A 26,830-nucleotide genomic window follows, 5' to 3' on the forward strand; every position below is an offset into this window, starting at 1 on the left:
GCTATAGATAACAGCTTATCTCAGTAGGAGAATAGAGGTATAATATTCATAAGTGTTCTTGGCTTGGTACAGTCAACAGTTGGCAAACGACCTGTGGGCTAAACATTCTAAGACGCGGTCAGTTTAATATGTGTCTACTTACTGCTTCAGCTTAGCACTGTATTTTGCATGTAAAACATAGCTGGAGAACTGTCTTGTTGGCGTTTATTGTATTTTTAACGTACATCGTCTTCGGTGAAATGCCTGAAGCCCACCTCCTTGTGGGCTTTGAAAGTAAGTTAAGAGAAGAAGAATAATGTTACTTACCCGGTCCATAAAACAAACTCGACATTTTCAGAATGCCTCGTGCGCATATACCGGAGAGCAGATACGATCAGCTCCAAGGGGCTGTCGCAGGCATAGTCCCCAAAACGTCCCAGGGAACGGTGATGCCCTGAACTACCACGTTCATCTGTTCTGTGACAATCTGTATGAATAATAGGAGTTTTTAATATTGTAATTATAACCCAAATACAGCAAAGTCATTTTCTTCAATAAATTTCGTGAAGAATACCTATTATGAGAATTATCTTGAAGAAAAAATTGTAACTTTTCAAAATGTAAAGTTTTAAAATAACTTACGTTTTCTCGTGTCTCCTTGCGGTGAGTATAACGGATCGTAGTGGAAGTCTGTTATATGCCAGAAGTAACCTAGAACAATGAATTTAGTTTAATTATCAAGCAACTATGTGCTTATGTACTAATAACCTAAAGACGGCTGAACTTCAAGGATTTTTGGTATGTTGGATTTGTCTACACCTAGATAAGGATAAAAAAGGTAAAAATTTATTTCCTGAAAATAGAACATTATAAAAAAAGAGCTACACTTAATTTTTAAGGCGCTCAATGCACTTAATATACAACATTACATAATTATAAAATAAGTATAAGGTGCGGTAAGATAATTAGGGAATATTATCACATGTAATACGATGAGTGAGCCGCAGGCAGTTCTAGCCCATGAAATCCCTTAATCAACAATCCCTGTGAACAATCCTAATGGGATTTGAGAGGTTGACGACACGTAAGATGTGTTATCTGTTTGTTGTGTGAGAATTCAACCGCAATTTACCACGCATTTTATTTTACAACTATTTTATATCTTTATTAAAATTATAAATGAGAAAGAAATGCAAAAATGTTTTGACTTGCAATTAGGCCAGTCCACATAAAGAGTGAACGTGGCTCTGCCGAAGAAATCGAGTAGAGCGCCATTTTCTGACCGAGCTGTTTCGCGCGGAAAATCGCGCGGGGCAGTTGCATTATGCATTTGTTACAATGATCATGACAGTTAGTTGATCAGCGCTCTGTATTCTGACAGACTGATTTTTTTTTTGTCTCTGCCGGGAATCGAATCCAGAACCAATCGGTTAAATTACGTTCACGCGTCAACTGTACCAGGGAGGTGGTCAGCGTGCACGCTTGCTTTTAGTTAAAGAACATGAATAAGAACCAAAAATTCTATATTATTTTCACAAGTACAATATAATTGCGTACTCTTAAAGGTCGGTCGTTATATTCCAACATTTCCCTCTCACAGTGGGCTAAAAAACGATTGATTAATGACATACCCACGGACTAATGAGCGTGAACGTTCAAAATATCTTTTGGGAATCGTTAAGCACACGCGGCTCGTACTTTTTGCTTCAAACATATTTTTTTTCCTTTGAATATATTTATGTTGAGATAGTAGTAGTAATTATACGTTTATTTTATGCAATAGCTAGAAAAAAGAATCTAAGTATATAATTTACAGAAATTCATTACAATACTTATATTTAAAAAAATCTGGATAGTTGATAGTAGTACTCTCAAATTGCTTTCTCCTTTTTCAGGACACTATACCACTTCAATACCATTTTGCATATTAAATAAGGGAAAAAAATCTGTGATAAACTTCACAAAATACATAGTACCTAGTCTATGAAATCATGGTAGATACAGAATTTAATGATAGACACAAATAGATTTCTAACATTATTATACGCCAATAGTGGCTTTTACAAATCCGTCGGTGGTTTTGGTATAATAATTATTTACAATTAATAATTACTATTATCCTAACAGTTTTAATTAATCCCGTCCCCTATGCCACAAACAGATTGACATCTCCCGCAGTAATTACTCTGTCTTTAACGTACTGAAATTTATGTTAGCCATTCAAATAATTTTCTATGTAATACTTTAATGTCATTTTAATGCAGGTTTACTTTAAATTTTAATAAGAACCAGAAACATGGTTTATGCAAATGCAAATGCCTCCTGAAAGAACGTAAAAAGTTGTGAAAAACGAATAAGCTTTAGTAGAAAGAATAATTTTGTAAAACTTATTGTTCTAACAATGATTAACTTATTCTAGCTCTCAATTTAAAAAAACAACCTAAGTAATTCATTAAGATTTTAATCTGTCAATAAAAAGGTAAGTCAATAAACATTACTTCAATTATATTACGAAATCAAAACGAAACATAATTTATAACTCCCCTATAAAAGCTAGACCGGCCCTAACAAATTCAAGTATGTAGTCATTTTATGTAATAGCAGCTCTTCAGTAAAATGCAACCTCAACTGAAAACTTTTCCATCCTTGAGAAATTTAAACAGAGTTATTTTCTTATTTATAATCTGTATTTCTATGCTTACTTAAAATATAAAGACAAAGAGTTCGTTTTTTTGAAGGTGTTAATGCCAGGTTTGATATGAAAATAATTATTTCAGGGTAAGATAGCCCATTTCTCGAGGAAGGTTTATATGCTTTAACGCTGTACCTATTTTTTTATGTCAATAAAGTTTTATTTTATTTTAACGCTAAGACCACTAACTAGAGCAGAGCAGCAATGAAGAATGCGGTCTAAACCGCGGTAATAGCTAATGTACCAAATATACCGTTACGCCCGTGTTCATATTACAACAATATAATGTACTCGCTATTCCCAAGTTCCATGTAAAAGGAGAGGAACCCATTGCCACGATAAGCTTAAATAATAAAGGCCAAGATTGATTTAACCATTACCATTTCTAAGAACAATCGTCAAGCCTTTACTTCGGAAATGCCCTTAGGCGCCTGGTTACGGTGGTGACCTTGAAACAAACAGGGTAACCGAACCACGCCTTTAAATGTTGAATGTGATATAGACAATATTTCTACAAACCCGGAAGATACAATATAAAACAAAGACCGATGCCCTTTTTCAATTGATAAGCAGTGAATACAAGCTTTTATAATAAATTAATTTTGTGTTATTCGATAATCTTGGAATTCCCGCTTACATAACATATGTTGCGCAAAAACATAAAGGGGTTATACGCAATCCTACCAGGGCCTCATAATCCTTAAGGCCTCTCGGATATTAATGAAACGGCAACTCACGATTGTACCTACCTACATGTACAGGGTTACCATGATGTTTTATAACAGTATTATTTCCAGTGTGGGAAAGAGATGGCGCTAGTCACCCAATATAGCGCTGTCTTTTTTTAAACTGGAAATAATACTGCTTTAACACACCATGGTACGGAGGCAGATGTTGCGGATATCGGGCAGTTTAATACAATACCTATTATATTATATAGTTTAATACAGGAGTTTACCAGAGTGGCTCCCTGTGGCTTTAACCGTTTTTAGAAAATTGCTGTGCTTTATGTTTATTTATCGGGAATTCCGTAGATTTTGTTTTGATAAGATAATATATAAAAATATTGTTCAATCAATTGTCCGCATGTTTATACGTACGAATACATATTGGCACTTACCTACACTAGTAATACTATTTATTATTTGAAATATTAAAGCATGAAAACTGTGTTGATATAAATTTGATGAATAATGTGCATTTATAATAAATTTTCTTCAATCGATGCGACGACATGTAAAATCGCGAGCCACAGCCAGTAACTACATCACAGTCTAGCCCTTTTTAATAAAAGCACACATCCATTTGGAATAACAAGGTGAATAAAAGATAGTACGATTTAAATAAACACACACAATAATGATGATTTATGGCACAAAAGTTCGCGCGCCAACAGGAAAAACTCAGCATCTAAAATGAATAATATTCACATCTCTCTTCCATGTGATTACGTGTCACAGAGCCACATTTAAATTTTGTTACGTGCTCGTAGTTTTAAGCTCATTTTCCCTTGTATAATATATGTTGAATACCATCAAGATGCTGTGCATTTTATGCATTACATGCCGTACGAAATTTTACCTTAGTTGCTTTGAACCTCGATGGTTAATAGCGGTTAATGTATTTAGTTTTAATACCATTAAATTTGCTCTCATACATATTTAATTTGATTCTTATATTTTATTTAATTAAGAATACACACCAACAAATAACGGATATACCTATAGTTCAATATTAAGACCGAAGGGTTACCACTTCATATAACATGGTGAAATAATTTTGCATAAGAGTCATTATTCTGTAATGATATTTTAAAAGAAATCGTGAAAGAAAATATCATTAAAGAAAGATGTTTATGAAATAAATTTTCAATTTTCTAAACCATAAATTGCTTTTATGAAGAAATAGATTATTTATTTTTGTTCACGATCACCAACTCATCTTGCATCCAAAGTTATTTGAAATTTTGCTATTGCGTAAGACTGCTTACTCGGAAAGATTTAATATCCAAAACGGGAAGCATCCCTGAATAACTTTCTTTGGGGAGTTTCATGCAACAAATTAGAATTCAAATATATCCCGAATACTCCGCCACGGAATACTTTAAAATACAAGCGACCTAGGTATATTGAATTTATTTCTGTTTTGATAAATGTGTTTCATTCTCAATTTAATGTATTTCCCCTTATTTAAACAACATGCGAAATATGCTAAAAAATTATGTACAAAGTAGGTACTTATATTAAATATAATTAATTAATATGTATTCATTTTGAATCGTTGGAAAATGTATATTTTAAAGCAAATATTCTTCGCTATATATTTTAAAAATGTCTAACCTGAAATGCCCAGTTATAAATTTGTAGAGGAAAAGCGAATCCAATTATTTCTCGCAGTGGCCACAAGACTGCGGGATGTTATGAATGTTCTATTAATCTAGTATTATGAGTCCTAGTTTTATTTGTATAGCATTTGCTCTGAAATCTTTAGTCAAGCGCTTTTGAAATGCTCCGTGTCAAAGTATTATATTGAAATTCCGCGAATCTCGCGTATAGATATTGTGGTTGTGCAGTTTACTGCTTTGAAATAATTTTACGCAGCAATTTTGTTATTTGTTTTATTGAATATGTGAATAAAAAATTGCTCGTATAATAAGCAATACTAGGAACCCCATTACTTCAGGATTTGAGAATGAAATAGTAAAGGCAATACTGTTTTTCTAAGTAGACGTTTTTTGTTTAGAGTTAAATAATTACGGCTAACTAGATATTATAACAGGTAAGCAACTAAATCTAAATCTAAATCATCAAGATCCTATTTACATTAGAACAGTTTAGTTATTATTCTAATGTACAAATGCTTATCCACTGCTGTCCCAGCCAAAAATAATGAACCATAATCTCCAACATACCTTCTAAACTTCGAAAATTTTGAAATGTTCCAGGAAAAATTGTAATCTCTGCACAGATTGTAACAGATCTCGTTCTAATAAATTCAAATGTAATACGGAGCCATCTTAAATAACTGTAAGTGGTTTGAATATCTCGGGGATATAAATCAGAGCGAATATTAATGGTTCTTACCTTTGCGGAATAAAAGAATGGAACTTAAGATTGATGTACCGGAATTTTGTTTTACTAAATATTTTTGCGGTACCTAAAAGTTATAAGCATAATGGATTAGTTTTAACATTAAACTGAAATGTCTTCATATAAAACTCTAATTTATAATTTTATTTCATTTTAAGAAAATTAATTTACTTATTGTATCGCAAGAGCCGATTTCTATGCTGTCATTAAAACTATAATATTTTATATAGTTCTCTATAATCGCTAAAAGAACAGCTGGACTATCCCATTTTTTCAACAGTGTAATGTGACTGCCTTCTTAGATATCGCCTTACGTTAGTCTAACATAACGAACGAATGTTATACTAACATGGCATAGTGGAGAATAGTATATTTTTTCACATAAAATATTATTGAAATACTTAAGAAATACCTTTCCCCTAGCAGAAATGCCTTATTAAACCCAGAGTAAAGCGCGTCACACACGGTGAAGATACTATAATATTTTATCTTAAGATACTGTACTATTTTATATTACAGTATCTTAAGGTATCCGGTATCAGCGTTCTGACCATCATTTTTCTTTTTGTCATAGCGTACTAAGACCCCTGTAGAACCGCCATCCTGTTACAAATGAACCGAAATTTTGTGGGTCATTCGTAACAGGATGGCGGTTCTACAGGGACCTTAGTACGCTATAACAAAAAGAAAAATGATGGTCAGAACGCTGATACCGGATACCTTAAGATACTGTAATATAAAATATTACAGTATCTTAAAATAAAATATTATAGTATCTTCACCGTGTGTGACGCGCTTAAGCGTGACTAACTTCACTTTAATGAATTGACCAATCGGCGATTATTCAAGATAAGTTTCAAACATAATAATTATCACGATTCAAGCGGCGAAATTGCGTCATAAAATGTTACTCAAAGCATACTGTAAAGGTATTCATTAACTGGAAACGCTCATGTGTGCTCGTTAATCAACTCGTTATTATGTGGTTAGCTTAAGTAAATGTGCGCGAAACACGACTCCGTTTCACATTTCTGACACCATTCACTCGATATTCAGTATCAGAATAGACCCGAATAATGTCTAGATTACCATTTGTTTTCGTACCTGACGTGATGTAATATATAACCTTCTATACATAAAGAACATGTACTGATTGATTGACTTACTTATCAACGCCGAATGGAAACCACTGAACTAATTGCACGAAATTGGATCGTAGGTTTATTTATGCCGTAATCGTCTAATAAGGATGGGCAAACCCTTCAGAGGGTTTAATGGGAGATTAAAATTGGTATCGTAATTTTTCAAGGGTCCTTATTAATTTGCTTGAGTTCTCTCTTTTGAAATGTTACGGGAAATGTTGTCTTAGATATATTATGAAAGGGAATGTAAATTTATGTATACAACTGTTAACATTTTCTGCGTGACTTTAAGATTTTTAGATCACATTGTGTTTATTATATCATCCATATAAGTAAGTACTTACAAGGATACATACATTTTAACATACAAACATTTTAACAGAAATATTTAAAACCGATCTTATCATCAGTCGTCTAGTTTCCATAGCTCTAGCATTGCCTTTAAAGTAAGTAATTAAAATAATTGAATAAATATATACTTCGTGGGTGCAATTTATCTACATTGATGAATTCCTTTAACCTTCGTGTTCACTCAGTGTTAGAAGAGGATCGATACCGTGATATCGCGCCTATTCGCTGAGGCAATTCGTTACAAATCAAATCATTTATTCAGTGCACGATACATGCCACAGGTGTATTGGTCTCACGTTATTTGCGAGATTGTTGCATGTTTCGTGTCCATTGACGATTGATAAGGGAAGCCTGTGGGATGGTTGCAAATAATTGATCAGTGGTATTGAAACAGTGATAATACTACGGACAGTAATTACTTGTTATTTAAAGTGGCATTATTATTTATTCAAAATGTTTTTAGGGTAGATAACATGTAGATAACGTTTTAAGTAACTAAGCACATGTTATATTAGGTAAACTCCAAAAATAGTTTTATTTTTATTTTTATAATATGTCTCGTGATCACTAGATGTTAGTAACAAATATTATGTGGAATCCGAAGCGCTTTTTCACTAATTATTTATAAATTAATTCTTACTGTATTTTACAACTTATATGTAAAACATAGACTACACCTAATAAAACAATACTTGTTTTACTGTTAACTAAAATATTACAATATTCTTTTTAGTTTTTATTGATTACTAGCTGTGTTCCGCTCCTGGTGGTCTATATAATATAGCGTATACTAACTAACTATATACTAAACATGTCTCACATAGAAACCGGCAATTACCTTATGTACAAGACACATAAGAAAAGTCAAAGTCAGAATAGACGAAGTATCATCAATCAAGCCGAACCCTTCAACAAAAGGAGTAAGCTTGTGATTAGGGAATCTAAATTATCTACTGACGTATGGGCCAAGAATAAGTAATGAATCTTCGTGTAAGATATCGGAAATTGCCATTTAGTTTTACGATTATTACGTTCACTATTTTATAGTTTATACAGTTCTGTAGACATTTTAACTATACTTTTATAAGTAGGTACCATATTAATTGTAAAGTCGATCAATCAGAATTATCTTAAATCTTATAATATGCGTTTGAATTTTCAAAAGTAGTATTTGCTAGCGTAGTAATTGCTACGTCGTAGCCGCCGTAGTCTGCTACGAAGGCTAGAAAAGCACAAATATAATATTTGCAACTAAAGTAAATATTATTGTTTATCAACTTTCATGTTCAAATGGGATACCCTACACTTAAAACGAATCCCTGTATCCATTTTCCGATTTCTTATATCATAATATCTAGTTCATATTTGTTTCATTCTCATAAAAATAAAATAAGCTCACTTACCTGGCTCCTCTTGTATATATTTAATTTTGAAAACAATTACCTAAGTCCATTAAAATTACGACGGGCAACTGTGTTTAAATTAGGATTTCATGCTTATTACTTTGCCTAAAACAACGAGGTAGCAAGGTAATATATTTACTCCAGTTTATTTAATTGCACTTCAGTCCAACCTATGAGGCTATGAACATATTTCGGGCTCATTAAAAACTTTTAGTCTGACAAAAACAGCGCTTAGCCGTTTGCCAAAATACTGAAAACTTTACGTATAAACACTAAACTAACCCTCTTAAACTTTATCCGGCTAACCCTATAAATTCAATTTCACAAATTCAAATATATTATAATTTTCAGACACAATTCGGTTTCAAACTCTTAGAAGCGTAGTATTGAATTATTAAGACTAGCTAATGCATTAATTTGGTAGGAATGTTGCAATACTAAATGCAATGTCATTATCAATTCTATCTCGAAAAGGAAATTCATTCTGCAATAAGATCTTCATCTAATTCGGGAAAATGAAGAGCAAGTTTTTACTTTTTTTTAATATACTGTATATATTTTTATTCACGTCAAATATAATACCTATCTCTTACTTATGATTTTCTATTAATTTGGCATTTTCCTTGTACTATGTACGTTTAATAACATAAACTGCAAACATGTACAAGTTTAGAAAATAAAGATTTTTAACGGATTTTAAACGCGATTTAATCATTATATTATTTTCGCGACGTTTCGAACACTTTACAGCGAGCGTGGTCACGGGCACACAGTCTGCAAAATCCGTTAAAAATCTTTTATTTCTACTGTACTCGCGTAAAATCTAACACTAGAAAATACCATGAACAAGTTGCTATCTGTACATTATAAACATTTTAAATATATTTATTTTAACATCATTCATAGCCAGCGTCTTTACGACTTTAATTATAGAAGCAATTTCATGATCAGTTAATTAGATTCAATCCAAACTGTTCCAAAAATAGATCATGTTATTATTATTACAACGAAGTCAATAATTCTGTTTCCTTAGTTCCAAGTCAATTGGAATACTCGCTAGAATATAAGAGCAGATTGATTAAAAATACATTACACCCAATCCATTCGAAGGTACCGCTCTTTAATAATTTTCGTAGAAACTTGTTCTAGAAGGTGTAAGAGAATTCTTTTCACAGCTTGGTCAAGACGGTTGCCATGGAAACAGACTATTAAATAGATAAGTGAGGCACTGTAAATAAGGGCAAAAGACGAAAGGTACAGCGTTTTGTTGTGACCCGATTAAGCATTGGGGAATGACCTATTTTATTACCCTATTGCAACTAGTAGTAACCAAACATTATATTGCAAATAGTAGTAAAAATATTATAGATCTTTTGTAAAAATTGTGTGCTCATTATAATGTGCCTATTAAAGTAATTTTATAACCAAGTAAGTTATACCTAAATGATTTGAGCTTGAAATGAAGGAAGCAAAATATTATTTAAATACAATTTCGTAACAAAATAGAACGAAGTCAAGAATACCACAGTATTATAATACCGTTTCCATAATGCCATGCCGATATCTATATTTTGAAATATTAGTGTCTTTAGTGTGCTATTATTTTCATATTCCTTAAGAAAGTAGAACAATTATACCGTATACATTTAGTACTATTGCACTAATCTCCAACAAAACACAAGATCCTTCAAGTAATATTTACATTGCAAATATTCAAACACTTATTGAGGAGGATTGAAGAGGTTTTGAGAGAACATTCGAGAGAAACTTCAAAATTAAAGACTGAAGAAAACTTAAGTACTTGTAGCAGGCCTCCATCACTCGCTCAAGGTCGCGCTATAAGTGCCTACCGCACAGTAGGTCGGTACCGACCCAAGCGGCAGTTGGTTGGCACACGCGAGACTGCGCACCCGCGTCACTTTTCCCGCGCTCGCTACCAAGATGCCCGGTTATTGCGATGTGGACGGGTGTCGGAGTTCAAGAGTGAATAACAAGGAATTGTCTTTTTTTCAATTGCCTAAACAGGAACAGGCTACTTTTTATCCAGGAGACACATATAGCGGGTCCACGCGGGTGAAACCGAAGGAAACAACTACTATCAATAAGATTTCATTTTTTTTATTGTATAATGTAACAAATATAATTAACAATAAAAAATTAAGTGTTTCAGCAACTCTGTGTTTAATTTACGCGCTCGGTACAACCCTAAAGTTTTCGTTTGATGACGCAATCACGCGGCGTGCGCGGGAAACTCGCTTCTCGGTGCGTGTTCGTAGAGTACATTTCTTACTGCAGCCGAGTTGCGGCGCATTTTGTAGGTAAATATAGCGTAGGTATTTTAGCTTTTGTATGGGAGTGATGTATCTGTTACGAAGTAACTATTCTCTAATCTGTGCTTGTAGTATTTTCATCGAAGTTCTCGGTTTGATTGTGTGAAATAGCATTGCATTTTGTCAATTTGTTTTATTAGTAAGTATTGTTGCAAAATATAATAATGGTTACACAATTTTCTCTAAAAGCTCTATATAAAACAATCTTCACGTAACCAAAAAAACGTAGACTAATGTTCTTCAGGTAAAAAGTGACATTCCTTCTAATATTATAAATGCGAAAGTTCCTTTGAAAATATTTTTTAAATTATTATTTTAAACAATAGTCCATTGTTTACGATTCAATAGTTCGTACAGTGAAATAGTTGCATGGGGGAGTGGGGGAGCATTCAAAGATGGCGAGTACATTTTCAAGTTTATGCCAGAAATAAAGGCCTAATACAAAAATATCGGTGTCAGGGCTTAGAATAATTATCTCTGCAATATGACAGAATATTCTTGAATCAGCATCTGTGTGATTAGATTTCAAATCGGTAACTTCAGTGAAAGTTGTGCCTTGCAATTTAAAACATTTTGTGGGGTCATTAAATCCACCACATACATATAATTAATAGTTCGTAATAAGTGAGCTATACACTTATTACGAACTATTGAATCAAACAATGGACTATTGTTAATTATTTAAAATAATAATTTAAAAAATATATTCATGGGTTTTCAATCTATAGTGGTTTAAATTTAACTCAAAAATGGAGCATTTTCGTAAATTTTCTAAAAAATCTTAGAGAAAGTGTAAGAAATGCTATAGTATGCTATATATTCGTGATCTACTCAATAAGCTCTTTCATTTGATACCCCACACGGCATGTTTTGGAAATTTTTATTTTTTTCTTTGTATGCCATATTTAATTACCGGGGTGGGGGGAGGGGGACCACAAAACTGGTTGGCAACATCTGTCTATAGGATGTCTGGGATCTATACAATATATATCAGAAGTCAGATTTAGGTCCGCTATTTTTGCAAACGAACATCTCCTTGGAGCCTGCTCTATAGGTATTTACAATGATTTTAACAAAAGGAAAAACAATGACAACCTTGCTCAAGAGACGTTTGATCTAACACGTGTGGTGAAGCTCCGGGCTATACATATGTACTTCTAATGTTTATTCTCCTTTCCTAATAGCGGCAGTACACATGGGGCCAAGGCGTTGGGCCAACGTGTTGGGAAAAAATGAAGGATATCAAGATTCCTGTTCACACATTGGCGTACTGATCATTCTGCATTGGCGCTTCAAGAATGGACGTAGTCCGTAGAAGTTCTTGCAGCCGCGGCAATTTATTTATACAGTGCGTTCTTAGATCATTAAGTAATGATCTAAGAGTGCGTTTAATTATTAGTTATTACGTACATGTGCATCAATAACAATGAATGTACTCTGCCGTCTGCGATGATACCATTTTCCAATCTCTATTGTCCTTTTTTTTATTTCTGTATAAATAAAACATATGTTTAGATTTTTTCAAATGTTTAAAACGTGTACATTTTACAGTTAATTTAATTTTAATTAGGTACCTATAAAACGAAACTTTAAAGATTATATAATATTATTATATTAAATGATAATATTATTTATGTAATAAAGCACAATTTGATCAAAACCATGCTCATTGTATATTGTTATTTAATTTTTAAGAACAAGTAACTTTTTAATACTATTTTACTCATTTTATAAATATATTCATTTTTTATCGCATTGTATAAAAGTGAGATAAGAAAAACATCTAGAATAATATAATAAATAGAAAATAAAACATCTAATTTATTGAGATTGGTTTTTATTTTTTTGTAGTTCATGGCCATGCCGTGGATTCCAAATTATTCCTTCATGTCGATACAATTCTACGAATTGTAAAACCTCATTGCTTGTCCACATCGGCACCTCGGGCCTCCATCGCTATCGGAACATGGTTAAACGTAAATTTCATTGACGCGCAACGATACTGTCTCCGCTGACGCGTAGCAACAAACTGAACAAGACACCAACGTGTGAACGCTGTTTGCGGAGCGCGCCAAGATCCTTTGATGTGTGCACAAAAAACCGACAACATTCGGTTGGCCTGCCAATATTGGCGCCAACTAGGCTAATGAAGCCAACATACCGCCAAGTAGCTCTCTACACGTTGGCCCAACCCGTTGGCCCAACACGTTGGCCCAATGTGTACTGCCACCATAATCTTTCGGAATGTTCCATTTTATTGAAGTGAAAACTTCTTTAGCGGTGTTGAGCACTTTTTCTGTAATGGGTATAAAATCTTAAACTCGCGTCAGTACACGTGACCTGATCGAAAAAGCGTAAGACGGATGGATATCAAACATGCTCATTGCTCAACGTTAATAATCAAGTTTTCACTTCTGCCGGCACTCCCGGAGTGCAACCCGTCTTTTTTTATTGATGTCTATGTTCAGAACTAAATGTTAAAAATGTAGTTTGTGAAGGACCATTTATAACAAATAATACCGTACGTATTTATACACAAAATAATTATTAGACCTTATTCATTCACGAATAGGAACCGATAGCGGCAGTATAAAAAATAACATATCTACCAATTCCTAATAATATTATATTCCCTATGAAATTGTTTTCATCCACCATTTATACATATTAAAACGTTTTCAATACAAAAGTGTACATATTATAGAGAATACAAAACCATGACATTATAGTTTTGTATTCTTTGTAATATGTATAGTATAGCTTATACTTTCGAGTAGACGCTTTGTTTCTAACAGACATAATACTGTCATTATTGTCTTTTGTCTTTTGAAAGCTTTTAGATTGTATTGATTTTTTGTTTATTTATGAATATAGAAGCTGTTTGCCCTAGCTCTACCTGCGTAGACTGTTTTTAAACATTTTCAGTATTGTATCAGTTATTTTTAGATTTATCGAATTTAATGCAGTCTTTTGGAAGTATTGTAACAAATACTTTGGTGACACACTTATATTTATATTTTAACTGAGATAATAGAATACTAATAAACTTACCAATTTTAGCGTGAGTGCAAGTCAATAAGAGAACACATATGGACATCAATACGAGGCTGGCTGTCGACATTTTGAGGATCGTATCTGAAAATAAAGAAAATGATTAAAAATATGAAGTTACTTCACATATGAGATACATTGATGTGTGTAGTAGTCTTTAAAACAGAAAAATATATTTAAACTTTCGACATTGTATAAAATATACCATTTTAGTTTGTGATCTCCAATAAATAATACTTTCACTACATTATATCATCAATTAGTTTTAAGATGGAATAAAAATATATGATAACATTGTACTTAATTTTTTCCACGTTCGTAAATAATCCGGAAATATTGATTTAGATATATAAATTTGAATATTTATTTTCATTAATCTAAATACCTGTTTTATTTGACGAAACATACAAAAAATGCCATCCTTGAAAACATTTTATTTTGCGAGATAAAATAAACAAATTAAGACCATGTTGGCCGAGATGGAACAAATTATATTAATGTCTTGTAATAAATTTTCACGAAAGACACACCCTTTATACAAGATAAACCCAATTGTTTGTGTTGTTACAATAAATACAACAGAGCACCTAAGAAACGAATAAATCGTAATTCTAATATAATAAGTGCGAAACCTCTGTTTGTCTGTCTCTTCTTCACGCCTCAATCACTGAACCGAATTGGATGGAATTTAATACATAGATAGCTTGAGGCCCGAGAGAGGACATAGGATAGGTTTATTCTCGGAAATCCTACGGCAACGCGAACCAAGTGGGTTTTTCTGCGGGCGAAGCCGCGGGCGGAAAGCTAGTATGAAATAACATTTTCATTCACATTTCGCTATTACTCTACTAGTAGGTACCGTTCCGGGAAGTACATTTATGTAATCCGCTCATTTTCCCCGTAAAGAAATCTTACCCACAGTTACAAAAAACTATAGTTACGTAGCGTTTAACCACTGCGGAACAGCCCTTTTGTTCCAGACTTTCAGCCATTTAATATTTTTCAGCAAACAAAGCCTTTCATGGCTTGGCAGCGATTTAAGCCGCCAAATGGCCGTTTGTACCTTCATATTGTTTTGCCGATGCTTAACAAAATACGCTCTTGTTATTTTACTTATTCAGTATGGTCTTATTGAAATTCCCTTATTTATACAGTATGCTTATCGTAATTATGGAACTAGCATAGGTGGCTATGTAGTAACAAGCAATCTTCTAGATGTTAAACCTTTAATTAATTCTGTTGAAAATGATCTTTTAAATCATCCATTTTAATACATTATCCTATTTAGATAGTTTTTGAAAGACACAAAAAAATATGTTTTTAGCAATATTCTTGTTTCTAAAAGTCCCAACAAGGCCTCAACCCATTTAAGCTACCAACGAAAAATACATAAGTATTTTTAATAAATACACTCGAAATTCACAACCCTCCTTCTGGCGCAGTCGAGTAGGTAAACACTCGAAAAATGAGCCCACTTTTTGACACAAACATAGTGTACACAACAAACATACGAAAATATCTTTTATTCAATTTTTCCTTCCGTTTTTGACACCTCAATTGCGATTCTGTTGTATTCCCACTACTGAATGCTGTGCAAGCCACATTTCAGGATTTTTTTCATTTTGTTTTAAAAACATATAAGATTTTTCTTATTTTAAGCCCCATGTGATAAAGGGTGTTACACAAAGATAATTCGATTCGTTTGTGTATCTTATTCAGAGCTTTATCTTGAAGGAAATATCTTAACTAAATTTATTTCTAATAATACATATCTACACTACCCATCATTGGCATCGGCAAAAGCTTTTTTTTCCATACATATGAAACGTAGTATCCACAAAGTTAATACGATTTGGGTCACGTCTTTGTTCTACGTAAGTGCACGTTAACAAAGTTCGTAACAAAGCAATTTAATTTTATCCAAAAATTTCGAACTCTATCTGAGCTTTATCGGCTTAATTCAAAAACCGCAAAGCTTCTATCAGAATGGCATAGATTCGCTACATTGTGTATGTTTGTGGCCTCTTTGTGTAAATATTTTGTTACGTTGACCAACTTCGAACGGGTTGTATGGGAAAAGTATCAGTTATCTAGCTTATAAAGTATTTTTGCAAGTTCCACGTGCGCGTTTTTGGCAATTATTGTAATAGCAATTCAAGAATAATACCTAACATTTTTATACATTTGTTAACTTATTAGGTACAATGAAGAGAGCTTACTAACTAAAGATTACCAACATCAAATTAATTCAACTAACTATCAAATCAATAATAATTTAAAACAATGCAAACACAAACACAACTAAATAACAATAACACACTGAAAATTATCTATGAAATTCCCGTAAAAACGGCATCATAAAAAAGTAGAATGAGGTCTTTGAAAATATTATACTAATAGAAGCCTTAGTGTAAAATGTGTGGTCGTGTCAAAGGTGTTACTTGTGAAGCCTTATTGAGGTAAACCACTACTTATATTTACACTGACACCATAAATATATGAACAATTGCACATTACTATTGTCCTACTAATATTATAAATGCGAAAGTTTGTGAGGACGGATACATGTAAGTTTGTAACTCTTTCACAAACCCTTAGAAGGATTTGGATGAAACTTTACAGCAACTAGAACAAGTACCTACGTATGCTGGTCATGTATTAAATAGATGCCTCGATTCTGAAGAAAAATCAAACCTTTTAAGAATGTAGGTAAATAAGTATTTGTAGTTAGAAAAAATAACTTAAAACACGCTTAAACTCATGAAATTATTGTATTGTCACCGATTCTTAAACTGGATCAAAATCGTCTAAAGGTAGTAAATCGAGTACAAACATGTCCGTTACATAAAGGTACAGAAGAATCTAATAAAAGCGTGTTAAAAACAATTACTTAAGCGTTTTGCAAAAATCTCCAACAACAAGTAAATCAGTAAGCTATCGAGTTAATAGCCTTGAGTCGGCTTCAATTAGTTCCTACGAGACTCAATAAGACGAGTGTTCGTTATCGGGATCTAAATTCTAGGCTACCAGTTAAGTGTATTAGATGTGCTCCACATAGCTTTACATAACGGTAATTATAAGAATTGGCTTATATTACATGGTAATTTAATTTGGGATTCACTTTCTAGTGCATTGTTTCTTTAGATAAACTTGCTGAATTAAAGCTACGAAGTATTGCCATGATATAACAATTGACGCCGTATTTTTGTGAATCGTGACATGATCGTGACTCATGCTAATACAATGGAGTCAAAAAATACAAAAATAGCTAGTGATATATTTTTTTATAAAGCATGCTTTCACTTATCTTTTGAGTAAATAAATATTTGATTGTCAGATAAAGCGTAATTTTAAATTTTAATAGCTGCTCCGGCAGACGTTGCTCTCTCTTCAATAATTTAAAAAAATAGCTGAATTGGTCGAGCCGTTCTCGAGTTTTACGCTTAACAACACATCGATATATTTTAATTCATATAGAAGATAGAAGATTAATTATGTGTTTATATAATTTGTCGTTTTCAATACGAACATCACATTATAACAATGTAAATTATCTTTATGTCTTAATATGGCTATTGCAAAGCTGCAAAATATATTAAAGCCTTGATGTGAAGTTCGCGTGCAGACACAGCTAAGGAAATTGCAAAACGTTTTGTACTTTTTAGAGTTAGGGGAGTCTACAATAACGCATTAGTGTAATTTGATTTAAACTAAATGTATACAAAGTTCTGAAAATGTATTCATAGATAGCTATTTTCCTTTGTGCGTGAAAATTATCATTAATTTAGCTAACGTATTGTATCTTCTGTGAAGCACGAAACAAAATTAAATTAATTTGTAATTATAAGGTTATCCAATATTGAATCTAATGATTATTTCATGTCCATTTAAGTAGAGAATCCAAAGAAACATTTCATACATAAATATTTAATTTATTTAATGACGATTTCTTATCCACGGAAATAATATCAAAATTAATAATCATTCACTTTGATATTATTTTTATAAGCAGACACATACAGGTATGGTTTTTTTTTTAATTTCAGTTCTTTATTAATGTTCAGTCTAATCTAATTATTAAGTTGTATTGCTTTTTTTTTAACTCTTTAAATAAAAATATAACCTAAAGCCTAGGGGTATATAATACGTCGCGGAAGAATTCTAACAAATACCCGCGGCCCCATCATTAAAGCGGCTCGACGGAACACAGTGGGGTTTTAGTCGGTAAGAATCCGACATAACCCACGGCTCCTTCCCCGGGGGCCGTGGGTATCTTTGGAAGATTTCCCCACTATAAAAAAAATGGGGTATATAATACAGTTACGTAGCTCATCGACGAGCTATAACAATGTGTCCCGGCTTCGATAACAATCCATTATCATCAAGCAAATATTATTGGTTCAGTCGAAATGAGAGTTTTCAAAATATGTCCCTTTTATATTGTTTGTGTAATTAAATAAGGTAGGGAAACACATCGGATTCATTTGTACATAATATCAAGTCACATTTGAGCAATTTATTCCATTAATATCAATCCTTTAAGTCCACGCAAAAAATCTGTAATAGGTATATCTGATAGGATATAATCTAGCGTGTAATCCAAGCAGATTAAAATCAAAGATTTTTCGATAGCTAACAACGGAAAAAAACGCTACTATACCTAAAACATCGTGTTACAGGAAATGTTACATCAAAATGATGTAAAATTTACTTCATACAATTTTTTTTAAAACGATGTTGTTAGCATGAAGAGATAATGGTCCGGGAGCCAGCAGCAGATTTTATGACCAAGTTCCTCTCAAGCGGTAATTAGTAAAATGCATCAAAGTATAGTATTATGAAGCCTCGTGAACGTCAGCTGGAGCTCGGTTGGGGGGAAGAGCGGTTGTAGCCTCCCGTATCAGCTGACGGTTTTTCCACCAAGATACAGCCAGCTGACATATATATTTATCCACAGTTACATATAAGCTATCATCAGGTAAATTTTTGTTTGAGAGGAAATAACGGAAAATAAATTTTTCTTTAAATTTAACTTTCATGTTCGAGACACCAGCTGACGTATAATACACCATGTTGTAACCAGCTGACTATTTTTTTTCGTTGAGATATTGGGTTAGCTACAATTTGACAAATTTTTAGCTGAGAGGAAATGAATGAATGAATGTATTTTTTTTCCTATGTGCGTGGGAGGCTACAACCGCTCACCCCCCCAACCGAGCGCCAGCTGACGTTCACGAGGCTTTATAATACTATACTCTCATGCGTCTGACGAATTATCTCTTGAGAGGAAATAGTTAACCAAATTTGCACCTGGCTCCCTAACCATAATAAGTAGTGCTTAATCATATGTACGACACTTCTTAACTTTATATTCCTAATGAGTATTGGTTCGATAAAATAAATTAAAAACATTCCATATATAATATGAACTGCTACCAAAAATAATCCACCACTTTTCAAGGGCTGCATATTTTGTTTAACATGCAGTAACAATAATCCGCCCAATGATGAAAGTAGTCAAGCCTGTGCTATATTTTCACCTGTTAAAGACATCTTGACCCAGCCGAGTGTCACGATGACACTCAGCCTGTGAAACACTCAAACAGCTGTGTGAATAAAATAATATTTTTGTACAGAAACCGTTAAAATTCAGTGGATATGAATATCGTATTGGATTTGGAAAAATTAACTCATTACCATATTCATACAATGGTTATTTGAATACATAAATATTGGAAAATACAGAATACTGTATTATGACACAGATAGAGATCTACAGAGAGAAATACAGAATACTGATATATAAAATGAACAACGTTCTATTTTAGGTATTTTTTTGGAAAAAAAATCATCTAGTCTGTGGACACAACATTATAATCTTATCACTTTTTTTCTAAAACATTTGGCGGACATGGCTACAAAGCATATTTACATCGATAAAAACGTAAGTAGGTAACTTTTAATTACTTTTTATTATTTTCTTACTAAACAAAGACTTTTATAATATGTATTAAAACGGATGAAAAATGTCCAAACCTTAGTCCAAACAAATCATATTAGATTCAAAGCTTTTAGTCATAATCCCGATACTAAGTACAAACCGTTTGAAATATAATTTAATTAAAATTGCAAATTAAGTAATTATCCACATTTACCAACAATGTTTCAAGTTAATTACGAATTGGCTGCGAATAATTATAACTTAATTATTGTAGGAACAAAACATTAATGTAACACATTTTACTGATTGAAGTTTTATTTTAACTGTGTTTTACGGTAGGCGTTTAAATGTCTACCATTATAACAATTTACAAGACTATTTGTCACTTTGTAAATAACCGAAAAGAATAAAAAAATAATGCTGGGTCGTTAAAGAATGCAATATTACTATTGTTTATTAAAGAAAATCTATATTTGTAGTTACAACTATTTCAAATCCATGACATGCTGGTTATGCAAATATCACATCAAAATAATTATAATCTATTGTGACGTGAAAGAAAGACAAACAAACACAGTTTCGTATTTATAATATCAGTGAGGATTGGATAGCTAAAAAGTCTAACTTGGTTCCTATTATGTATACGCTTTGTATACGCTGCATTTAAATATGTGGTCTAGTTTTATTTCTTATAATCTTACATAAATTGAAAAATACTCATACACGTTTGAGATAATATAAAAAGCATATTTTTTAATATAAAATAAAAAAGATGCGATCTATTTAAAGTTTTTATAAAAGCAGATTAATATATTTACTGAGAGGAAATTATAGCAACTTTGCTTATGGTACTAGGTATAAAATTCTTTGAAACAGAAGTTGAAAGGCCCCAATGATAAAAGCTAATTTGAGTAAATGAAACCAAAATAGATCGTAAACAAAGAATATTAAAAAGCGACAAACCTTACAAAAAGTTGAAAGGTTGAATGGTCTTCCTTTTAAGAGCTTTCAAATGCATTTTGTGAGGAAAGCTATTTTCGATAAACTTTTTACTCGATCTATTAATGTATGGTGCACATTTAAAACTAATTTGTGTATTGTATTCTACCTTTACATTTGATTGGTAGATACTTTAGTATATATTATATTATGTATATAATATCTTCTTCTTGTCTGTCATGTCTTATAAATCTGCAGAATTTGTTAAATGCTATAATCTCAAGAACTACTTACTGGACGGTGGACCGATTTCCTAACTTTAGCCGTTGGATTGGTATGTGAACCCTGAGTGATAAAGACTATGATATACGCACCACGGGTGAAGCCGGAAGAACCAATAGTACTATACTAAAACCACAGATAATATATACTATACTAGTGTAAATAGTAGTAGGTATGTCTAGTAACTAGTGGTATTTAAAGATGCACTCAAAGCAGTTGTAAATATCATATAGGCGTCTATATGGGATTGAGGGAAAAAACGGTTGAATAGCACTTCAAGTCCCTCTTATGCGGTTCACTTAATCCTATATTTATTCTTGAACATTTAGGGTACACAAATAAGCCCGAGGCACCCGGCCTGCGGAAAACAAAGTCAGTGGCCCTTCTTGAATTCGTCGTAACATTTTTCTCTATAGAAAAATACTATTATATTTTATGTATCTATCTATCTCTACTGTATTCTATAGTATAATATCTTATATTATCTAGTTCTTTAAACGATATTTCTTCTTATGCTTGTGATGTAGTAGAAGAAGAAATATCTTATTCTACTACTTACTAATTGTCAAAATAGTAACGTCTATCATAAGTTATATTTAAAAAAATATCTTGTTCCATTCATTTTATAATAATTATTGAAATTATTAATTTAAAATTACGCAATGTGATTTGATTTTTAATGAAAAATATTTTGTGATTAATCTTAATTAAAGTAGATGCCAAAACTGGAAATATTTTTTCAATTAGTTTCGTTAAAATTACGTAGACTCAAAAATCATAGTAATTTATGATTAAAATCATTATAATATTTAAAAGAGATAATATTTTTACTAGGTCACGAAGGTCATTATAATCACTAGGTCAGGTATAGTGCAGTGTATTTTGTATACGACTGAAACAAAAAAAAAACTGAGATATTTACGCAGTGAACATTAAATATTATTCATTATTTTGGTGTAATAATAAATTTTAAATATTGAATCGTTCATTTAATTAATTTTATAATAAAGAGAATGAATGAGACATGAATTTCTTCATTTATTGTGAGAAAAAAAATCTTAGGTATAAGGTTTATTATCAACCAATATATGTTCATGTAAACATATTATACATATTTGTATGTTTAATTCAAGTTAATATTTTGCTATCGAAAACATAATTCATATAATATTAGGTAGGTACCTCTTAACTAAGGGTTCAAGAAATACGGTCTGGGTATTGTATTAGATAATAAAATTCAAATTTGCTCGTAAATGAGTCAAAATCGTATTATTCCATATACACGATTTATACTAACAAAACTGTATGAAAATAGATACGCTTTTGCGCTGACACTATTGTTGTATTATAAATTATGTCAATTAAGTAGGTTCGTAATATTGTTAATTATTATAAGTCTATTAATTAACAGAACACAACGTATTTTATATTCGAAGGTAAAATTAAATATTCTTTACATGTTAATTATTTCTAACTATAATTAAATTGAATTTATCAATACCGATTATTATCAGACCTATAACCATGCGAGGCTCCTCATAGGTGATTATACCTATATGCTGAGTTTCCAAGAACGTAATTTTTACTTTAAGTTTTTTCATGACGATGAAGTCCGTCTCTACAATTACTAAAATCTACAATTACGAAACTCGGTTATTACAGTGACCCAAAGCTGGTACTGGACTGGGGACTTGAAGACATTGACATTATACTACCCATTCATTTTTTATTTTTAAACTAATGCATAGCTTCTATCGCGGGACTTGAGCGCGGGGACCGAATCCAGAAATTTAGTAACGAAAAACCTCACGATCCCCACTCCGACGGGCGCGGAGGTGTGGCTTGAAGGCATAGCATGCAATAGCTTTACCGCGGCAGTCCCCGAGTCACACGTCTTTTTTTTTATTTACAGAAAAACAGGTGGTTAACGTTTTCAGAGTTTTAAAATCGAAATAACTATTTTTTTCTGTCCATTATAAACTATAAATAAATGTCAGTTGGTAATGAGCACTTTTCGATAATGATGACAAATGAGTCGAACGAGTGAATGGAACTTATCAATTCCGATCAATTATTTTTAACTATGAGTGATAATGTCAATAAAATTGTTTTTAACTGTCGAAAATAATAGTAGTAGATAATATTCGTTAAATAATGTTAAAAGTAAATCTAAATAGAATAATGGATTCGCTCGTACGGTTTTTATGTGCTTATAAAGTGTATTTCCTAAGTAATAGCTCTTAATTGCATTAAATCGCTTTATGTATCTTTTTTTTTCATTTTGCAGTTCAAAAACATATAAGAATATAATGTGGAATTTGTGTTAAATCCCTATTTATATTTAGTATTAGGTACTTATTATATTTTTTATTTTTTATATTAAATTCAATCTCAATATTTTAATAAAAAAGTTAATTTCCTGAAGGAATTGGCTTAGTATTCATAGGGCATGTATTTGTAAAAATGTAAGTCATTTTATCTTCCTATCTACAACAGTATGACGTGTACAATTTGTATAGGAACTACATTAATTTATTCATTCAGAACACTTCAAAAGTTCTACCTACACGCTGCTGGAATATATAATAGAAACCACATCTGCGTAAGCACATTTCTTATACTGCACGTATTGTTATAAGAATTCTATTAAAAGTTCCGATATAATCGTTATCGGGAAAAGGACCGCAAAACTAGTAATGTTTGTTTGAACTTCACATAATGGTTCAAGTTCGACGTAATAGTATTAGCAATATTTTCGGCGAATCGTTTCTTATATGGAGCAATAATTCTTTATTTACGCGTTCAGAAGTTGTAATATAATAGTACTATAATAAGGCGTTCGTAAAATTATAAGGCAATTAAACGATAACTTTGTTGGATAAACTACGCTTTACTTTTTAAATATGTTAATAGAAGTTTGAAGCCATTTTTGTTTTTGATATTTTAGTTCTTTAGACGTGATATAATGTAATCTTACATGATAGCTAACGTATCAATCATGTGTCAATGAAAGTAAGTGATTAGCTATTAGAGGCTACACCTGAAACTTATTATTACGTCATATTCTTCTCGCGGATTATCTAGGTCAAAGATGAATACTACAGTTATAAAACGAATATCCCTTTTAAATCCGTAAAAAAGTACAGGTATAAGCAGCTGAATTAATCTTAAAATATTTTATGTAACTTCCAACTACTTAAAAGGACAGCCAACAAATGTATGAATACATTATTCGCGCCATGTTGCGTCGACGTTACAAATGCCTCTTCTCTGTTCACACGGAACACCGTTTAATCTTATTATATTGATATTTATCACAAACGACTCGTTATTTATTCGCGAATTATTTGAATTGCTTTTGTTTCATATAAATAACTTTCGTGTTAAGAGTTAGAGCTACCGATAATTCAACTAAATATGCAAGTAAATAATACATAACAAAATAATAATAAACGTATAATAATACATAATATACAGGGTGTCCCACTATTGGTATACTAAGCGCGAAGGAACTTGTAGTTTTGCATACACTGATCACGTAAAAAATACTTAAAAAAAAATTACGTCCAAAATTTTTTGCTAAATTTTTCCTGAAAATCCATGTTTTCTTCTCTAGCTTCGCGCAGCCGGCATATACCGCTTCTCTTATATGAGCATTTTATCTATGAAAACATAATCTTAAACGATAGCTCACGTGCTGGTGGCAAAGTTGGGCGGCTCGCTTGTTATGGGTGTACACATAGAGTTTTAAGAATTCATCTATTTGAAAAAAAAATGAATCTGGAATTTTTTTATTATTTTTTACGTACTCAGCGTATGCAAAACTATAACCTCCTTTGAGCTTAGTATACCAACAGTGGGACACCCTGTATACATTTCAAAAACAAAACATGTTTAATTTGTTTCAGCTAATACCTACAATAATCAAAAAATCATTAAATACAAATTATGACATGGTTATGACTTCACAAAGAACATTGTTAGAAAAATATAATATAATAATCAATGTGTAGAAGAGTTCATTATTAATATTCTGAATAGAAATACGATCCACTCTAAATTCAAAGATACGCAAAGCATTTTCTCCTATAGCCAAAAAAGTAAAAAACACAAATTATATTTAAAAAATCAACCTAATAAGGCATAGAAATAAGATTTTCGCAAAGAGCTAACACGTATTTACAGAAGTAAGGATCAAAGCAATGTTTTACGGTGTTTGAATTTAAAATTGCTTGTACTGTAAAGTTTAATTCAAAAAGTACTTTAAGTTTTTTCTTTTCGAGTAAAAGCAAAGTTGCTCCGTCAGCTGAAAGTTGAGACTTTAAAAAATCGCTGCAGATGCTAGGAATTGTGTTGAATTACTAAGTCTCTGGACATTCTTACAGTCATGAAACTATTGTTTAAGTGGTAATATTGGTTTGGAGTGACATTTATTAAATACTGAGCAATTGCAAGGGTTTATGTAAAACGTTTACAATATTTAAGGAGGATCAATATTAGCCTTTATTTCCAAATGTGTGCTATGGTTTAAACATTAATACGCAACGAACAGACGGAGAGTTTATTAGTATGGAATAATAAATTTCTTTATATTTAACAAAATTAGTCTTCAATATATTAATATGGGAGGGATCGTTATGATTTATTTTACCAAATTATTCAGTTTCTATCAAGTACTTAATACAAAAATATACATATCAAAATTCTGTCCGAATCTGAAGACGCTAATAATTTAATTAAACATTTTGACTTAACTGTAAGGAGATTATATCAAACAGAGATATTATTTAAGCATTCCCACGTTCCCTCAGCAGAATGTTGGAAACGCAAGTCAATTTATCAAATACCGTCATATAATCAAATTCATCACTTATTAAAAATTGTGGAGTATCCAGTCCCTTCAATTTCGTTCAACCTCCATCAAATTAACTTCATATTCTGACGTCCACTTTTAGAAAACGCCCCGACGCATTTAGAATGAATTTCCAAAATTACTTCGAAAAGGATAAAATGTTTTCAGGCCATTTTTGGTATTCATTTGAAATAACGAAAATTTTATTATTTTATATCGTGGGTGATAATTGATAATGTATTGAATTTATTACCAAATTATTATATTAATATCAACAGATGCCATTTTCATTTACTAATTATACGTAATTACACTATACATAATAAGGTGTCGTATATTTCATATTTAATCAGATAACAATATGATATTGTAGTCATAGATCACTGATTTGTGTTTCAATTATTTTAAAATTTAATTGAATTTATGAATATTATTATTTTTGATACCTAAACAAATGAAATTTAACCTAGTTAAGAACTACTGTACATAAAATAGCTTAGTCGTAAAAAGTGTAAAGGTGAGCCAATGTGCAAGATATACATTCTATTGTCTTCTACATTATAATATACCTTTTAAATGTAAGAATGGAATAAAAGCTCATTTCGTACAGACTAATAAAAAGCAGAGTAACCTTGGTATTACACCTTTCATAAAAATATTCAACAATGAAAACAGAGTTCCGTAATGTTTCTCCGTAGACGAGATAAGAGGTTGTAGCACTGCTACGCCGTAGGTGCAGGTTACGTAGCTATTTAGATAATGTACGTAGCATATACTGC

The 26,830-nt window shown here is 31.8% G+C and overlaps 1 protein-coding gene across 1 annotated transcript in view; it reads right to left on the bottom strand.

Annotated features, from left to right (window-relative positions):
• Positions 1 to 26,830, bottom strand: part of LOC149485235 (cyclic GMP-AMP phosphodiesterase SMPDL3A-like) — a 35,725-nt gene that overhangs the window by 7,312 nt on the left and 1,583 nt on the right. Inside the window, exons 2-4 of the mRNA XM_089699981.1 lie at positions 14,038 to 14,121; positions 622 to 690; positions 307 to 466 (exon numbers count right to left, since the gene is read on the bottom strand). Coding sequence (XP_089556107.1) covers positions 307 to 466; positions 622 to 690; positions 14,038 to 14,107 — 299 coding nt within the window. The 5' untranslated portion in view covers positions 14,108 to 14,121. The remainder of the gene's footprint in view (positions 1 to 306; positions 467 to 621; positions 691 to 14,037; positions 14,122 to 26,830) is intronic.

Source organism: Colias philodice, chromosome 10, assembly GCF_061535455.1.
Source record: "Colias philodice isolate Cphi_HAF_F1 chromosome 10, ilColPhil1 Martin Lab GWU primary, whole genome shotgun sequence".
Classification (NCBI taxonomy): Eukaryota; Metazoa; Arthropoda; class Insecta; order Lepidoptera; family Pieridae; genus Colias; species Colias philodice.